The following is a 15,615-nucleotide window of genomic DNA, read 5'->3' as shown; positions in this document are numbered from 1 at the left end:
CTGCTGGTGTTGGTCTACTGTGTTATATCAAGTCCAAAGTCAGCACACGTCATATTTCAGGTGATTTTGTAGCAGTTTATGCTTCTGTCAGCTGCCGAGCTTTATGGAGATGAAGATTTTCTTTTTCAGCAAGACTTGCCCACAGTAATATGGTTTGCTGACCATATTACTGTGCTTGTTTCCCACCTTGCCTCCATGCATAATTTCATCCTAAAAGAACCCCGGCCAAGTGCATAAATAAAAAATAAAAAAAATCATATGGTGTTCATACCCATCTCCGTCGGCTTGCTCATAAGGTACAATCTGATTATTCTGATTCGTACACATTTTCTTACACATTCACACCCATGATTTTCTTTTAAATCTGTAAAGCAGCTTTGCGGCTTTGACCGTTGTTAAAAGCGTCATAAAACTGAATTAAAGTGTGCTGTGCAAATGGACAGACTTGGGAGTTTTGCATGATGTTTCTTAAAACTTTCACAATTACCCAGATTAATAGCCTTATGTCATATTATTTACATTCATGTCGCCATTGGTCACTAATCTAATGTGAAGTATTGTCCGAGCTCAATACATTTATTTATTGCGTTCCAGCGTCGCGCAATGACTTGTGGGTAATTTTGCTTGTCTTCCGGTGAAGTGATGAACCATTGTTCACTTGTTGACTTAAAATGGCTGAACACGCTGTGCTGCACCCTTAGCAGGGAATTATTAAGCGAATCTAAACTACGCAGGGGTCTCCAGGTTTCGTCTAATGTTAGCAAGCAGCAAGTTGCAATGTTAGCAAGATAATGTGACGAATGTGTGTCTTTTTCTTCCAACCACTAAGTACAATGTGAAGTGAACCTCTTGAAGTGCGAGCAACTCGGGCTTGAGAAGACCACTCGGAGAAAACGAATAAGCCTGTTATCTGCTCTTTCCGACATATTACACGGGTAGTAGTGGTTTAAGCTCGAGTTTAAGATAAATGGGAAAGCGCTATCACTGCGATTATTGTGATCGCAGTTTTCAAGACACGCTGCACAACAGAAAGAAACATCTGAATGGCGTCCAGCACCACCGAGCCAGAAAAGCCTGGTTCGATAACTTCCGAGGTGAGGATCACCGAGTCAGCTGGGTGTGTGTGTGTGTGTGTGTGTCCTTGTAGCCTGATCAATACTTCCTTTGCTATGTCGGTATGTATTCTCTGATACTCAGCGTCTGTATTGTAGATGCAGCTGCGATTCTTCAGGACGAGAGAGCAAAACAAACCTGCAGGAAGTTTCTACAGACAGGTAAACCGCTCAGCTAGCGTACAGCGCCAAACTGAAATAAGAGATTGGGAGGGTGTGGTAGGCTTTTTTAAATTTATTTATTATTATTATTATTATTATTATAAAAATTAAAGAAAAAATATTTTTAATTGTTTCACTTAGTTCCGGTTTGATATTTTCCCTCATTCTATCTATAGTATACTGTATGTATATGAGCTGTTTAAATTTGTAAGATATTTGTCAAAGTTGTATGTAGCATGTATGTGTTATAAATAAAAGCTAATATTTGCTACTCAGTTTGTAATTTCTGTAGTAAAATATAATTTGTCTGATTGCACAGCTTAAAATTTTGCTTTAACTTTGCTAACAAAAACAAACTATATTTTTTATTAAATGTTATATAAGCTAGAGACACAGGATGGTAAGTTAACATGAGAGTTATACTCGCCTATTTTACCACATAATATTGTTACAGAGATATAACATCTACTTTTATCTTTCAATGTTTCTCCTATTATTTTCACTTTTTTTCTAAACCGTAACCTGAATGGCTTTGACCTTTTCCTTCTATTTATTTGTTTATTCAACGAATGTCAGGAGATTATCACATTTCGATGCAGAGTTCAGACTAAATAATTTCCCATCTGGTGTGTGTAACTGCTTATATATTATTATCGATGATATTACACAGAACAGAAGGATAAATTTGTCTGTGAAAATCTACAGTAAATATTTCGTGTTCTGAATGATCTGTGGCTTATTCTGTGACATTTCTTAGTGTGAGTGATGTTACTAATTGCAGCGCTGTAAAGTTAGGAGTGCACTTCTTTCCTGATCCCCCACAGTGACCTTAGGTGATGTGCACCAGCCCTCTACCTCCACATCTCGTTTTTTCTGATTAAAGATATTTATTGTGGGACCAACCAAAAAATAATTTTTTAATGTCTAATCTGTTTATATAAAGTTATGGTGCTAAATGATTTTTACAAACATAAAGCAAATGTCAGTTTATAGTAATGCAGGGAAACATTATTTTAATGCTGGGATACGCGATTCCTCTTTTCCAAAACATGTCAACTTGTAATTGTATATTTGACTTTTTCTTTTGCAAAGATTTCTGTGGCCAGAAACACGAGGGACCAATATCATGATTTGCATAATATTTGGTCCCCCATGGCTAACGCAGACATTCTGTTCCTTAAGAATTTAATAATTATTCATGTGAACTAATGTACGAAAGACTTTATGATAATTTTATGTTGTCTAACCAGTGTGTGTTATTTATGTATTTGTGTTCAACTGCATTATAGTAATAGATCTTTGATTCACTTTCAGGGCAGTGCGTATTTGGTTCCAGCTGTAGGTACTCTCATATGTCTGAACAGGATATGAAGAATTTGGAGCAACATATTCATGGTGAGAGCCTTGTTTGTTAATCTGCGTTGCCATAAGTTTGTGAACACCTAACCAGCAAACCCATGTGTGCTTTTTGAATATCTTGTTCCACCACCACCACCCTTATTGACCTTGCTGAAATACTTTCCTCCGATTTTCTTACTTAATGTACTATAGGAGCATGGCTTTGGGGGTTTGTGCTTATTCAGCCACAAGAGTATTAGTGACGTCTGGCACTGATGTTGTATGAGTAGGCTTGGCACACAGTGGTTCAACTCATCCCAAAAGTGATGAGTGACATTTAGATCAAGCCATTCAACTTCTTCTAGTTTTAGCAAAACTTTTTTTCATAAACCCTGCTTTGTGCACTTTGTACAGTATGCTATTTAAAGAGAAAAAAATAATAAAAATTTCATCCTATATGAAATCAAACATATAGGTTGCTTTGTGCACTTGGTACAGTATGGTAAATAAATAAATAAATAAATGTATTTCATCCTATATGAAATCAACCAAAATCAGAAAACTTTTCATGGTGACTGACAGTGATTTGGCTCAATTTCTTTCTTTTCTTTTCTTTTTTTAAAGAAAGGGCGATTATTTAGTCTCATGTTATGAGTTCAACTGTGCAAATTGCAATTAAATAATTAAAAAAAGTCAACGTATATATTGTGATACCTACCATAACACACAATAAGGGGTGTGTTTGAGAGAGGAAAGAGTGAGAGGATGATTAAAGTGGAAAGCTTACAAAAGGCTCCTAGCATTAAAGTAACATGTGGCAGTTCTGTGCTGGATACCATCTCCCTCTATCCAGTCTGTGAAGTTTAATTATCATAATGTGAAATGGATGGAGATATATATCCATTTCACATTATGATAGGATATATAATATATAATCACTGCAGTGATTAATATTGTCTCAGATCTCAGTTGTATTTGTGCACTGCTGTTTTGGCATAGTTTTTTTTATTGCTGTAAATAAATAAACAATACTTCATCTAATAAATAGAATGCGTGAAATGAAAGACCTGTAATCAGCGATTGGTGATCAATATGGGTATCTGTTAATTTTGTTTTCGGGGATCAGTGATTGGCCCCAAAACCCATGATCAGAGCACCCCTATTAATTAAGCCCTTTATGATATTTAATGCATTCGATTTGAATATAATGACTGATGAGATCTTGCTTGACAGTTATTGGCTAAGTGGTTAATCAATTGATCACTTGGTCCCTACACTGTTTACAGTTCCCTTTAAACTGAGCAGTTTTCTCCCTATGGTTTGGAATCTTGCTTAATATGGCTGAACAGCCTGTACATCAAAAGGTACACCAAGTTTCAGTCAGATCAGGGTTAAACCCCCATGAAACCCTTGGTTAATTTCATATGGTTTGACCTGGGTGTAAAGGCCAGGTAGCCTGGTGAGTTATTTAATTTGCAAATGGGCTTGTAGGCATACTGTATATGGCTGTTGTGCGTGTGTTTTGAGCTCAACATAAACCTGCTTAAACTGGAAGAGATCATGCAGACTGAGAATGTTGAGCTTGAATGATCATATTACGTTGTGTTTTGGTAACTTCAATCTATGCTTGTTTTTTTTGGATATGTAGAGAACAAGGGGTAGACAGGTGATTTCCTTTACATACTCTGTCCTAGCTGAATAGTCCACTCTGCCACTTTGCAGCTCCTGTCAGATTAAGGCCATCTGCCGGCACACCTTGCTAGTCCACAGGAACTGTCATTAAAAATTGAAATGAAACCTGATGCCCATTAAGTTTTACAGGTGTTGAATAAAATGTATTGGCCCAGATGGTTACCCAGCTTAGCATGTAAGCATGATGGACTGATGGATGGTTACCCAGCTTAGCATGTAAGCATGATGGACTGATTTGCAGTGTGTACCACACAGGCTCTCGTGTAAGCTTAACTCAGTGAGAGACCTCTAATTGTTCAAATTAAATGCTAAATAATGATTGTCACCGTCCCTTGGCATAATCCTGACAGATCAGCCAGCAACAGTACAATCAGGAACTACATTCAGATGACAGAAAGGTTTGCTAAAGTAAATATTGGATAGAATTTCTATAGTAATACCAATGAGCACAAATGGTCATAAAGCTTGCATGCTAAGCTTGTGTGCGTGCGCAATGATTGAAAGGACATGAAACAGGAGAGGTTAGCAAATCCTGTATGCAGTTTCAAAAAGAGTATAATGACCAGTCTGTGTGCCCAACAGTTAAATAAAAAAAATGCTAACTCAACTTGATCTGCTCTAAATTTGCTTTTATTGTGTGCTAGTGGTCAGTATGTCTTTTCCCTCCTAAATTGGCATATGTACTTTTTCCTGAATTGACATATGTATATATATATTTAAATATAAAACCTTTGCTTGGGAAGGTGGTGGCCTGTAACATATAGGAAATTACCAAGGCAGTTTTTTTTCTTTAAAACTTATGTTTCATTGGAAAAATAAATATTCACAAATTTACTTAACAGTAAATATGTAATTTCTCAATTTGTTATCAAAAGAAAGACAACAGGAGATGGACTTGGACCAAAGTGAAATCTCCACTAAACCTTCACTAGAGGAGTGGCTGTCTAGGAGAGAGAAAAGGGCAGCTCCATCATCAGAAAGGTATGTATTTTAGCCTTTGAACACATGATGACTTGTCATGCCCAAAAGTGTTTCTTTATAGTGGTGCAACTAAAACAAGGCCATGTGTTTTGGGGAAACAATAAGCATTTAAAATATGGTGTAGATTTAAATAATCCGGAACGCCATTAAAATATGCATTCAGATTCTTGCGGTTTAGTCTCTTTCCAAAATGGAACCTGTAACTATGCAAGTATGATGGTATGTTAATGTAAAATTGGAATTGGGAGCTGAGTGATTAAGGGAAGGGTAAGGTGATCAGAAGAATGGTTTTGAATCGCAAGGCATGTCACTTTGGATAAAAGCATCTGAAGAGGTTATTTGAGCAAAAATCACAAGAGGGATTGTTGTTTTATGGAATGTCACCATAGTTTATAGAGGGGGTTATGTAGGATGCCCCCGCAGATTTTCTCCCTAATTTAGTCGTGTCCAAATCCCACTCGTCAATAGGGCACTCCCTCATCAAGGTTACTACTACCGGTCAGGGAGGGCTAAAGAATATCTAGTGTTTCATCCGAACTTCGAGACGTCAGCTGCATAACACACGGGGCAGCGTAACACACTCGGAGCACAGCACAATCCGTTCCTTCCGCTTGTGTGAGCTTACAGGCGTCCGTGATTGGCTTAGAGCCGAAACTAACGTGAGCTTCCATCACTCCTCTTTAAGGGAGATCATCCAATCAGGTCTCTCCAGGAGGTAACAGAAAGTAGGGGCGAGCACTTTACAACTGCGCCACTCAGGGCCCGTCATCAGCTTTAATAAGCATAAGCACCAGGCCACAGCCAGAGTGCTGAAGATATCACAGCCATGCTCATATTCAGTACATCAACATGACCTTGAGTGTGATGTTGCTTTTATACAATGGTTCCACAAACACCATTTATTAAGAGATTATGATTTGTTTGTTTATTTAATCAGTTATTCGTAACTTACTCACCACTGGTCAAACTAACATTAACTAACAATTATCAGTTAGTGTAATTAATAACTGTTAGAACACCTTCAAAGTGAAATAAGGCACATCATAATAAAACATACCAGTGCCTTTATTGTCTATCAGCAGAAATGCCTCCTGTCCAATCAGATTTCTTGGTCAGAACTAACTAAAACTAATTTGCTTTCTCCCCCTACTCACTCTTGGAATTTATAACACAAAAATGCAGCTTGTCATTTACATTTGAACTGGTCCTGATTTGGACACCTTTTCCTGTGATTTAAATTGCATTTGACGCTATTTTCCGAGCTGCTGTTCATCAGCACCTTTAAAATGAAAAGGTCAGTGTTATAAAATGTTTTGTAAATTTTTTAATTACTTTTTGAAACCGTGATGGGGGCAGTATTAGGATAGACAGAATTTATACAGCAGCATTTTTTTAAAAGACAAAAAGTCTTCATTCATTTATTTATTTATTTAAACAGGATTTTAACGAAGATGCATGACTTATCCATTAATCATACCCAAACAATTTAGCTGAGTCATTTAATGTTGATTTAGCCAAAAATATTAAATTATTAGCAAACATGTATACCAGATTCCTCTATCTATTCATACCTGTAATATTATAAGACCATAAAATAATTTTTAACCATTCTCAAAAGTTGTTTATTGTATTTGATTACTGACTTCCTGGTAATCAATTGTTTTGGCTTGACATGCTGGGTCTTTGCCCAGCATCATTTTTATAATGACCCCTTATGGGTGATTTATAAGTTCTGTCTTCAATTTGTCCTTTTTTTAACATGACATCAACCTTTTTGTGTTTTAGTGTTTTAAAACTGCAAGAGGAAGCAACAGCTAAAAATATAGAAGTTCCAGCGTTTCTGCTCTCCATCCCAGATCTCCCTCCATCACTTCTGCCCCTGCATCCTGAAGGATGGAGACGCAAGGTCAATCCTGACTGGAGTTAAAATACAAATGTGGGCAAAAGAGTCTGGACACCTCATCATTACCCCTTAGTGTCGCCCTGAACATTCCATTTCAGACTCGTATAAATACAGACTTGTTTCCTCTGTCACTGCTATAATAGTCTCCACTCTTATGGAAAGGCTTTCCACTCAATTTTGTAATCTGGCTGTGGCGATTTATGCTCATTCCGCTACATAGGCCTTAATAAAAGGAGGGCTCAAGAAGGCCTGGCTTTGCAGCAATTCCAGTTCATCCCAAAGATGTTCTGTTGAAGTTGAGGCCAGGGTTCAGCCGCTTTCTAGACATTTGTGTGATTCCAACTTTGTGGTAGGCCCAAAAATGGGTGTCGTTTGGGTGTCCACAAACATTTGGACATGAAAGATTTGTGTTAACATGAATTTTAAGTCATTTGAGAGAATGTTTTTAAGCAGGATTGTAAGTAAAATAATATGAGCAGTCTAACTGCTTTTGATTTCCAAGTGCTTATCCCTTGCATGTTCTGTGCATTTATTTCACCACATGTGTCTAGCGAATTACAATCCGTCTTGCTCTAGAGGTCTCTCTTAATATGCACAATAATTTGTAGTCTAGCCTATCTAGCAGTTGCTGGCTTAATTGACTATTGTTTCAAGTGTATTTGTTCAAAGGCCATTACCATGCTCTGGGAGAGCAATGGCCCCAGAGCCAATCAATTCTTTTGTATTCCTTGTGTATCTAATGGTTCTGATTAAAAAGCCAATGTAGCAGAATATTATTTAATTTACAATTATTTTTAAGTGTTTGCTTGGTAAGTTAAGTCTCCTTGGCAAGCACATTCTTTGTTTGCTCTGATGCCCATGTAAACATGAGTATGTACATACAAACGCACACAAACACACACTGGCCAAAAAAAGAAACATCGCCCTTTTAGAAGTGTAAAATTTTCATCTAAAGAATAGAAAAAAATAAGGAAATTTTAAAATGACTGAAACTGGGCTAAGATTTGGTCACTTGGTTAAATTGCATGGTAAAATATTAACAATAAAACCATAGCTTTGTTTAATAGTGATAGTATTTTTTTTATATGTACATAATGTGATGAGAACCCGCAGGATTGAGAGGTTCAGCAATTTAACATGCCCAAAAAACGAGCAGCTGACGATCTGAATAGATAAAATGACTATTTTTTCAGTCAGTGGATTTAAAAAATATACATTCTTCCCTGATGGCTTAGGCATATTCCAAAATGACAAGGCCATGATTCAGGATATCGAAGAGTGGTTCAGGGAGCAGGATTTTCACACAGATTGGCCTATAAAGAATCCAGACTTAAACCCTACTGAGAATCTTTGGAAGGTGCTAGAGAAGGCTTTCCACAGCCGTCTGACTCTCCCATCAACAACACAACGTGATCTTGGTGAGAAATTAATGTTGTGTCATTGCATAAGCCTATCGAAACTATGCCATGATCGCAATCAAAGCAAAAAGCAGTCCAACTAAATATTTTTGATATTTTTTTTGCTGTATGTGAAGGTGTGAGCAAAGTCAAGGCTTTCTGCTTTAAAGGTCTGAAGTCTGACATTAACCGTTTAGGAATTACAGCTGTTGTCAGATACACAGCCATTTTGGGGGCTTATAAATAATAAACAGGGGAAACTGTCCTATAACAAATAAGGAACGCCTATAAAGCAAGATATCAAGGAATTCTATCTATCCTTCCATCAAGCCAAAAAGTGAACACCAGTAGTTTTTGTCTTAATTTACTTGCTTTTCCTGAGCCAATTAATTTTTGTTCGAAGAAAAGTTGCAGATTACGCAATGAGGTCATTCCAACGCTATAGTATGGTAACATAGACCATAGCAAGCTTTCATTTTCCTGCAAAAACATTTACTTTTTTTTAGCTTTTTCAAAAAACATAGTGTTTATTTATCATTATTTATTATGATTGTTTATTGTGCTCATAAATGGCTTTTGGCAGCTTTTTATGTGGGTTGTTTTTGTATGTTAATGCAAGGGTTAATCTTGTGAATCAATCAGCACATATTAAACTTTTCTGTCACAACTGACCAATTCCATTTGTTTTTAGTGGTTGTCTTGCATGACGTGCCTTAGGATAATTGACTTTTTCAGCTTTTTACAAAAGAAAGTGAATTTCATCTGCATTATGCAATAATGAGAGAGGAGGAAAAAAAGTAGCAGAGCATCATTCTGGTGTGCTGCAGCAGCACTACAGTGTTTATGAAGCTGCATCACTGAACATTTGGTATTTCAGTTGCTAATTTCGATTCCATTATGAAATTGGATAGAAGACTATTTTGAATTTTAGTCCCATACACAGAATTCTAGAAGAGAAGGTACACTGCATTTTGTAAAATATCACTTTATTCTTTAAGGTTTTGGTTAACTGTCTATTAGAGCACAAAATTTGTTTAAAGCTAGATTTTCAATTGGATCACAACACGCACCAAACCAACATGTTTTTTTTTAATGGAACAGTACAAATACATGTACCAAGTTACCTGTAATGCATACATACCCATCTTAGATTTTACTGTTTATTGTTTTTAACATGTAGTTTTTTTTTTAGCTGCTTAAAAAGAGTGTTCATGGTGACGTTATTGACAGACTAAATAAATAATTCAGTTATTTTTCACAGGTACTTTCACACAGTAAAATTATTTTTTCCCCCACATATCCCAGTTAGGAAGGAATACATGTACAGTATAGGGTTCAGGGCGGTGCTCAAAGGCTCAACAGTATAAGCCTGGAGGTGCTGGTGCTTGAAGGAAACCCACAGCCTTAACTGATTGAGCCACCACTGCCCTATACAATTTTATACCATTTCTTTTTTCATACTTGAAGTTGGAAAATACTGGCACAAAAGACGAAGCTTCTACCGCTTTACCAACAAACCGCAACTTATTTAGTCCATTAAAAGAAACCGATGAACACCACCAGTTTAATGCATTTGCTCACATGAGATTTACATAAAACATTAGCACATACCTACATCACACTGTAGGTCTAAGATCACTGTTATATCAATAAATATTACATACATCAGATGTACATGGTGTAACAATGTGTTCATATTATTACATTGAATTATATTAACTCAGTGACCATATGGTAACATCTGTAAATTAAAAAAGATACTGTATTATAAATTAGGATTTATGTACATCTTGATTATACATGTGGCTAAAAATATGTTTTAAAAAGTATGAGTGAATTGGTATATTTATATTAATTTATATCATTACCAAAAGATTTATCTCACAACACCTATCACACCTGTACAAGTAAATTACATGCATGTTTAAATAATATTGCTCACATTACAAGGGCTGTTCAAGTCAAACCGTCACTTTTGATTGTGCAGAATATCAAAACAAAATTAAAGAGTTGTTGGTGGACAAGGCTTATTGGTGCATGTGTGGAGTGAAGGCTGGCCTGTGAAGTAAAAACTACCTTTATTTCTCTATATAATCCCCTGCTACAATAATGCACTTATCCCAGCGTTTCAGTAGTGCTTGGACAAAATCAAGGTATAGAAGTTTTACTATGCATGCTGGAGCGATAAACGGACTGCCTGCTTCACATCTGAAGCACTGGCCTCTTAGGAGCTTCTTTATTGGCTCAAACATGTGAAAATGGCTCTAAGCCAACTTTGCTGGAATCGTCATCCATGGACATACAGCCATCTTAACATTTGGCCTTTCAAATGTAATACTGTGAACGGTCAAACGTCTCTCATCACCATACTTCGATATAAAGTCTTCTGTAAATGTTAAATGGTATTACATTTTTAGTCACAAGAAATTTCATCACAAGTGCTGGTTTGGCTTGAATGTCCCTCGTATTTGCAAAAATTCTATACTAATTTGCTGCTGTCCTGACATCTTTTTAAATTATTAAATAAAGCTGTACCTCACAGTAATTTGTCAGACAAATTTGCATTATTTTAAATACAAATGCTGACTCTGGCAAACATACAGTATCACAGTACATTAGTCAAAACATTACAAACACTGCAAACATTTTCCAAACATTTTGCTTAATTAACAAAATAGATCAGTAATAGATTTAAGGAGAAATGGAAAAATTTGCTATGTCAAAGGTATACCAAACTTATTCAACCTTACTCTAAAGAATTAAACATCATGTTAAAATTTGTGTTCTTGAACCCAGGATTAGTTTGTGTATGCACACATGTTAATTACAGTATATCAGCCATAACATTATGATGACTGACTGGTAAAGTAAATAATATTAATTATCTCGTTACTATGCTACCTGGAAGTGGGTGGGATTTATTAGGCAGCAAGAAAACAATTTGTCCCAAAAGTTTATGTATTAGAAGCAGAAAAAAAAAATAGAAAAGCATAAGGATTTAAGCATCTTAGACAAGGGCTAAAGGGCCAGATCTTGTTCGATGTTCCTGTTCTACTCAGCATTTAGAGTCGTTGGTGCATGTGTGGAGTGAAGGCTGGCCTGTGTATTCTGATCCAATAAAAAAAAATACTGTAGCTCAAATTGCAAAAAAAAAATATGCTGGTTTCGGAAGGGTGTCAGAACACACTGTGCATCACAGTTTGTTGCATCTAGTGCTGTGCAGCCGCACACTTTCAGCAGGATGATGTGCCCGGTCTCCAAAATCCCCAGCTTCCAATTCAATTGAGGATGCTGGCAAAATATTTCTGACCAATGGAGGCCTCACCTCTCAACTTGTAGGACTTAAAGGAAATTATACTAACAAGTTGGTGCCAGATACCATAGCACACCTCTCAGGGGAGTCCATGCCCCGATGGGTCAGGGGTGATTTGGGTGCAAAGAGTATCTTAAATATTAGGTGGGTCATCTCTGATTGGTGTACATGGGTGTATGTGTGTGTGTGTGTGTGGTTTGAATTTATTTTCTACTTTCTAGAACTGCATTTTTTCAAAACTGTTAAATAACACATATGGCATTAGATAAGTAAACACCAAGAACAGCAAGAACAATATTGTAAAGTGCATTTGCAAAACTCATCAAGCATTATGATAAAACAGCCTCTCATGATGACCTACTCAGCACCTCGGTTTAGAAATGGTATAAAGGCTTTACAGAGCACAAGAAGCAGATACATCTCAATTTTAACTGTTTAAATAAGATTATTGCATATTTTGCTACTTTAATATGCACAGCTGAAATGAACAAGCCACCTCTGTTTCGGCATGTGAGTGAATGGTAAATGACCTAACACTGGTCTCTGATCAGGGTTGTTTCTCTGCTTATGTTTCTTGACATAGGAAATGTTGTACAAGTTAAAGAAACAGCCCACTCTTACCCCAGGTCCTATTTGATTGAGTATCAGTTTGTACATTTAAATGGCGACTTTACTATACTAAAGTAAAATTTGTTGTTCGGAATGGATCAGTTTTATGTCAAATTCTATTCACTCAAAATATGCTTCCTCTGAGTGCAACAATTTATAACATGGTATTAGTTTCAGCTGTTTTGCTGATGACAGAGTTCTATGTTTTAGCATTGGATAGCCTTCTGTCATCTCAAAAATACTAAGGAGATAAAAATATAATGTCATAACATGATGCATAAAAAGCATTACACCTGCTTTTGTTACCTCTAGGTTAGACTACTGTAATCCCCTAACTCTGGACGTTTTATTACATGCATAAACAATCTCAGGTAGTCTAAAGGTCGCCAGGGGTAGCTCAGTGGTTAAGGCATTGGACTACGGTTCGAAAGATCCCAGGTTCAAACCCCACAACCACCAAGTTGCCACTGTTGGGCCCTTGAGCAAGGCCCTTAACTCTCAACTGCTCAGATGTGTAATGAGATAAAAATGTAAGTCGCTCTGGATAAGAGTGTCTGCCAAATGCCTAAATGTAAAGGGTAGAAGATATTATTTAAAAATACTACAATTGACCTACAAGCACTAAATGGTCTTGTGCCATAATACCTGAGTGAACTAGTACTATTTTATGATCCGCAAGGCCTACTTTAATTAAAAGATGCATATGGATATATATATATCCTTCTCTGTCAGAAGTTAGTAAGAGTAACTTTGTAGAGGTGTTTAAATTAGCAACGGTGGTGTCCGAACTGTAGAATGCTCTCGGCCCATCCAAATGTGACCTGGTAAAATACACTATAGGGACAAAAGTATTTGGCCAAACCTGTTAATTATTAAATTCAGGTGTTTTAATCAGGCCCCTTATCACCAGTGAAGGGTAAGCTTTAGCATACCAAGACATCTTGGACAACGCTATGCTTCCAACTTTGTGGCAACAGTTTGAGGAAGGCCCCTTTCTATTCCAAAATGAGCAAGGACCATAAAGACATGGCTTGATGAGTTTGGCATGGAAGAACTTGATTAGGCCGAACAGAGCCCTGAACTTAACCCCTTAAGCGCCTTTGGATGAACTGGGATGAACATCAGTGCCTGACCTCATAAATGTTCCACAGAATGAATGGGCACAAATTCCCACAGAAACATTCCAAAATCTTCTGGACAGCCTTCCGAGAAGTGTGGAAGCTGTTACAGCTGCAAAAGGGGGACAAACTCCATATCGAAGTATATGTATTTGGATACAATGTCAATCTAATACTTTTGTCCATATAATATAGCTTACAGTGGGTTATGGTTGCTGACCCAGTGGACTACTATAAGTAATTACCCCTACAGCATGTAAATTAATCGAATAACATTTCTGTTTAAGAACTTGTTGAGAGATGTTCCCATTTTTTATGCTTCCAACATATTAACTTTAAGAACTGACTGTTTAATTGCTGACTGATATGTCCCACACCCTGACAAGCGTTGTTTCAATTATATAAATAATGTTATTAAAGTCAGTGCTTTTAATGTTATGGCTGATTAGTGTAGATGTGCTTTACAACTAAGAACATGGCACCTTTGGTGGCAGACCACCTAATAGTCATGTGATCAAAAATATTGGATCAGTTGCGTAATAGATGTTTTTGTTTTTTCAATCTGCCATGTTAGAGTGGCTGTTTAAACAATTAATAGCTCTGAATGTCAACTCTTTTTTTGGACCCTGGGCTTTTCTTTTGAAAATGGCATTTGGTGCTTAAAAATTAAAAACTAACACAAAGACCAAAGACATGTGGAAGCTATATTGCCGTTGCAATTCTTTCAGAGGGGACTGTGAAATAATATTGTTTCTCTTTGGTGAGGCCCTGGGATTGCAAACAGAGACTGAAATTACCATTAATTGCATACAGATAACCAACAGAAACCTGTATATTATCTATCATACTGAGGCAAGGGATGGATGCATAGACATTTTATAGACATTGTTAAAATATTGCTTGTGTGTATATAGTAGTGCATCTATAAAAGAAATTAGGATATTGTGTAAGTTATATATATATGTGTAAGTTATATATACAGTATATATATATATATATATATTTATGTGTGTAAGTTATATATACAGTATATATATATATATATATATATATATATATATATATATATATATATATATATATATATATATATATAACTTTTTTTTTATTTCATAATTCAATTTAAAAAGTGAAACTCATATATTCTAGATCCATTACATGTAAACAGAATATTAGTTTTAATTTAAATGATTACGGCTTACAGCTCATGAAAAAAAAAATCCAGTATCTGAAGTATCTCAACACATTGGAATATTTCAGTACTTGGTCAGGACATCTTTGGCACAAATTACTGCAACATTGCACTGAGGCAATAAGCCTGCTGGGACATCATTGAAGACCAGGTTGAGGCGCCTTCAGGTCATCTATATTGTTGGGTCAGGGGTTTCTCATCTTTCTCCTGACATTACCCCATAGAATCTGTTTAGATCAGATGAGTTGGCTGCCCAATAGAGCACGATAATATCATGGTCAGCAAACCAGTTAGTTGTAGTTTTGTCAATGGGCAGTGCTAAGTCCTGCTGGAAAAGGAAATCTGCATATCAAAAATCATCATAAAGCTTGTAAGCAGATAATATGCTAATGTCAGCGATGGTGACTTTGAATTTGATAAAACACAGTGGATCAATACCAGTAGATAAGATGGCACCCAAAATCATCACAGACTGTGGAATCTTCATACTAAACTTTAACCAATATGGATTGTGTGCCTCCCCACTCTTCCCTCAGACCCCGGGGTCTTGTTGTCTTTAGGAGAGGCTAGGAATGCAACAGTTGTAGCATATTTCCTAAAGAAATCTGTGCGTGGTTGCTCTTAATGAACTGAATTCAGCCCCACTCCACTCCCTGTGAAGCTCTCCCAAGTTCTTGAATCTAAATTGTTTGACAATATTCCTAAGGCTCCAGTTGTTCCTGTCGCTTGTGCACATTTCCCACCCCGCTTTTTTTTTTCGAAGAACTTTCCATGAATCTGCTTCGACACAACACTCGG

General features: G+C 36.6%; 1 protein-coding gene across 1 annotated transcript; it reads left to right on the top strand.

The window, feature by feature from the left end:
- The first annotated feature begins 609 nt into the window (after positions 1–609).
- zmat5 (zinc finger, matrin-type 5) lies at positions 610–9,256 on the top strand. The gene is made up of 5 exons (XM_053486016.1): positions 610–1,094; positions 1,212–1,274; positions 2,589–2,669; positions 5,180–5,285; positions 7,071–9,256. The coding sequence occupies exons 1-5, from the start codon at positions 968–970 to the stop codon at positions 7,210–7,212; spliced, it is 519 nt and encodes a 172-aa protein (XP_053341991.1). The 5' UTR covers positions 610–967; the 3' UTR covers positions 7,213–9,256.
- Positions 9,257–15,615: the final 6,359 nt, after the last annotated feature.

The sequence above is a fragment of the Clarias gariepinus genome, chromosome 24 (genome assembly GCF_024256425.1).
Source record: "Clarias gariepinus isolate MV-2021 ecotype Netherlands chromosome 24, CGAR_prim_01v2, whole genome shotgun sequence".
NCBI classification, from domain to species: Eukaryota; Metazoa; Chordata; class Actinopteri; order Siluriformes; family Clariidae; genus Clarias; species Clarias gariepinus.
The sequence above is the reverse complement of the archived record's forward strand: the minus strand, read 5'-3'. Positions and strand labels throughout refer to the sequence as shown.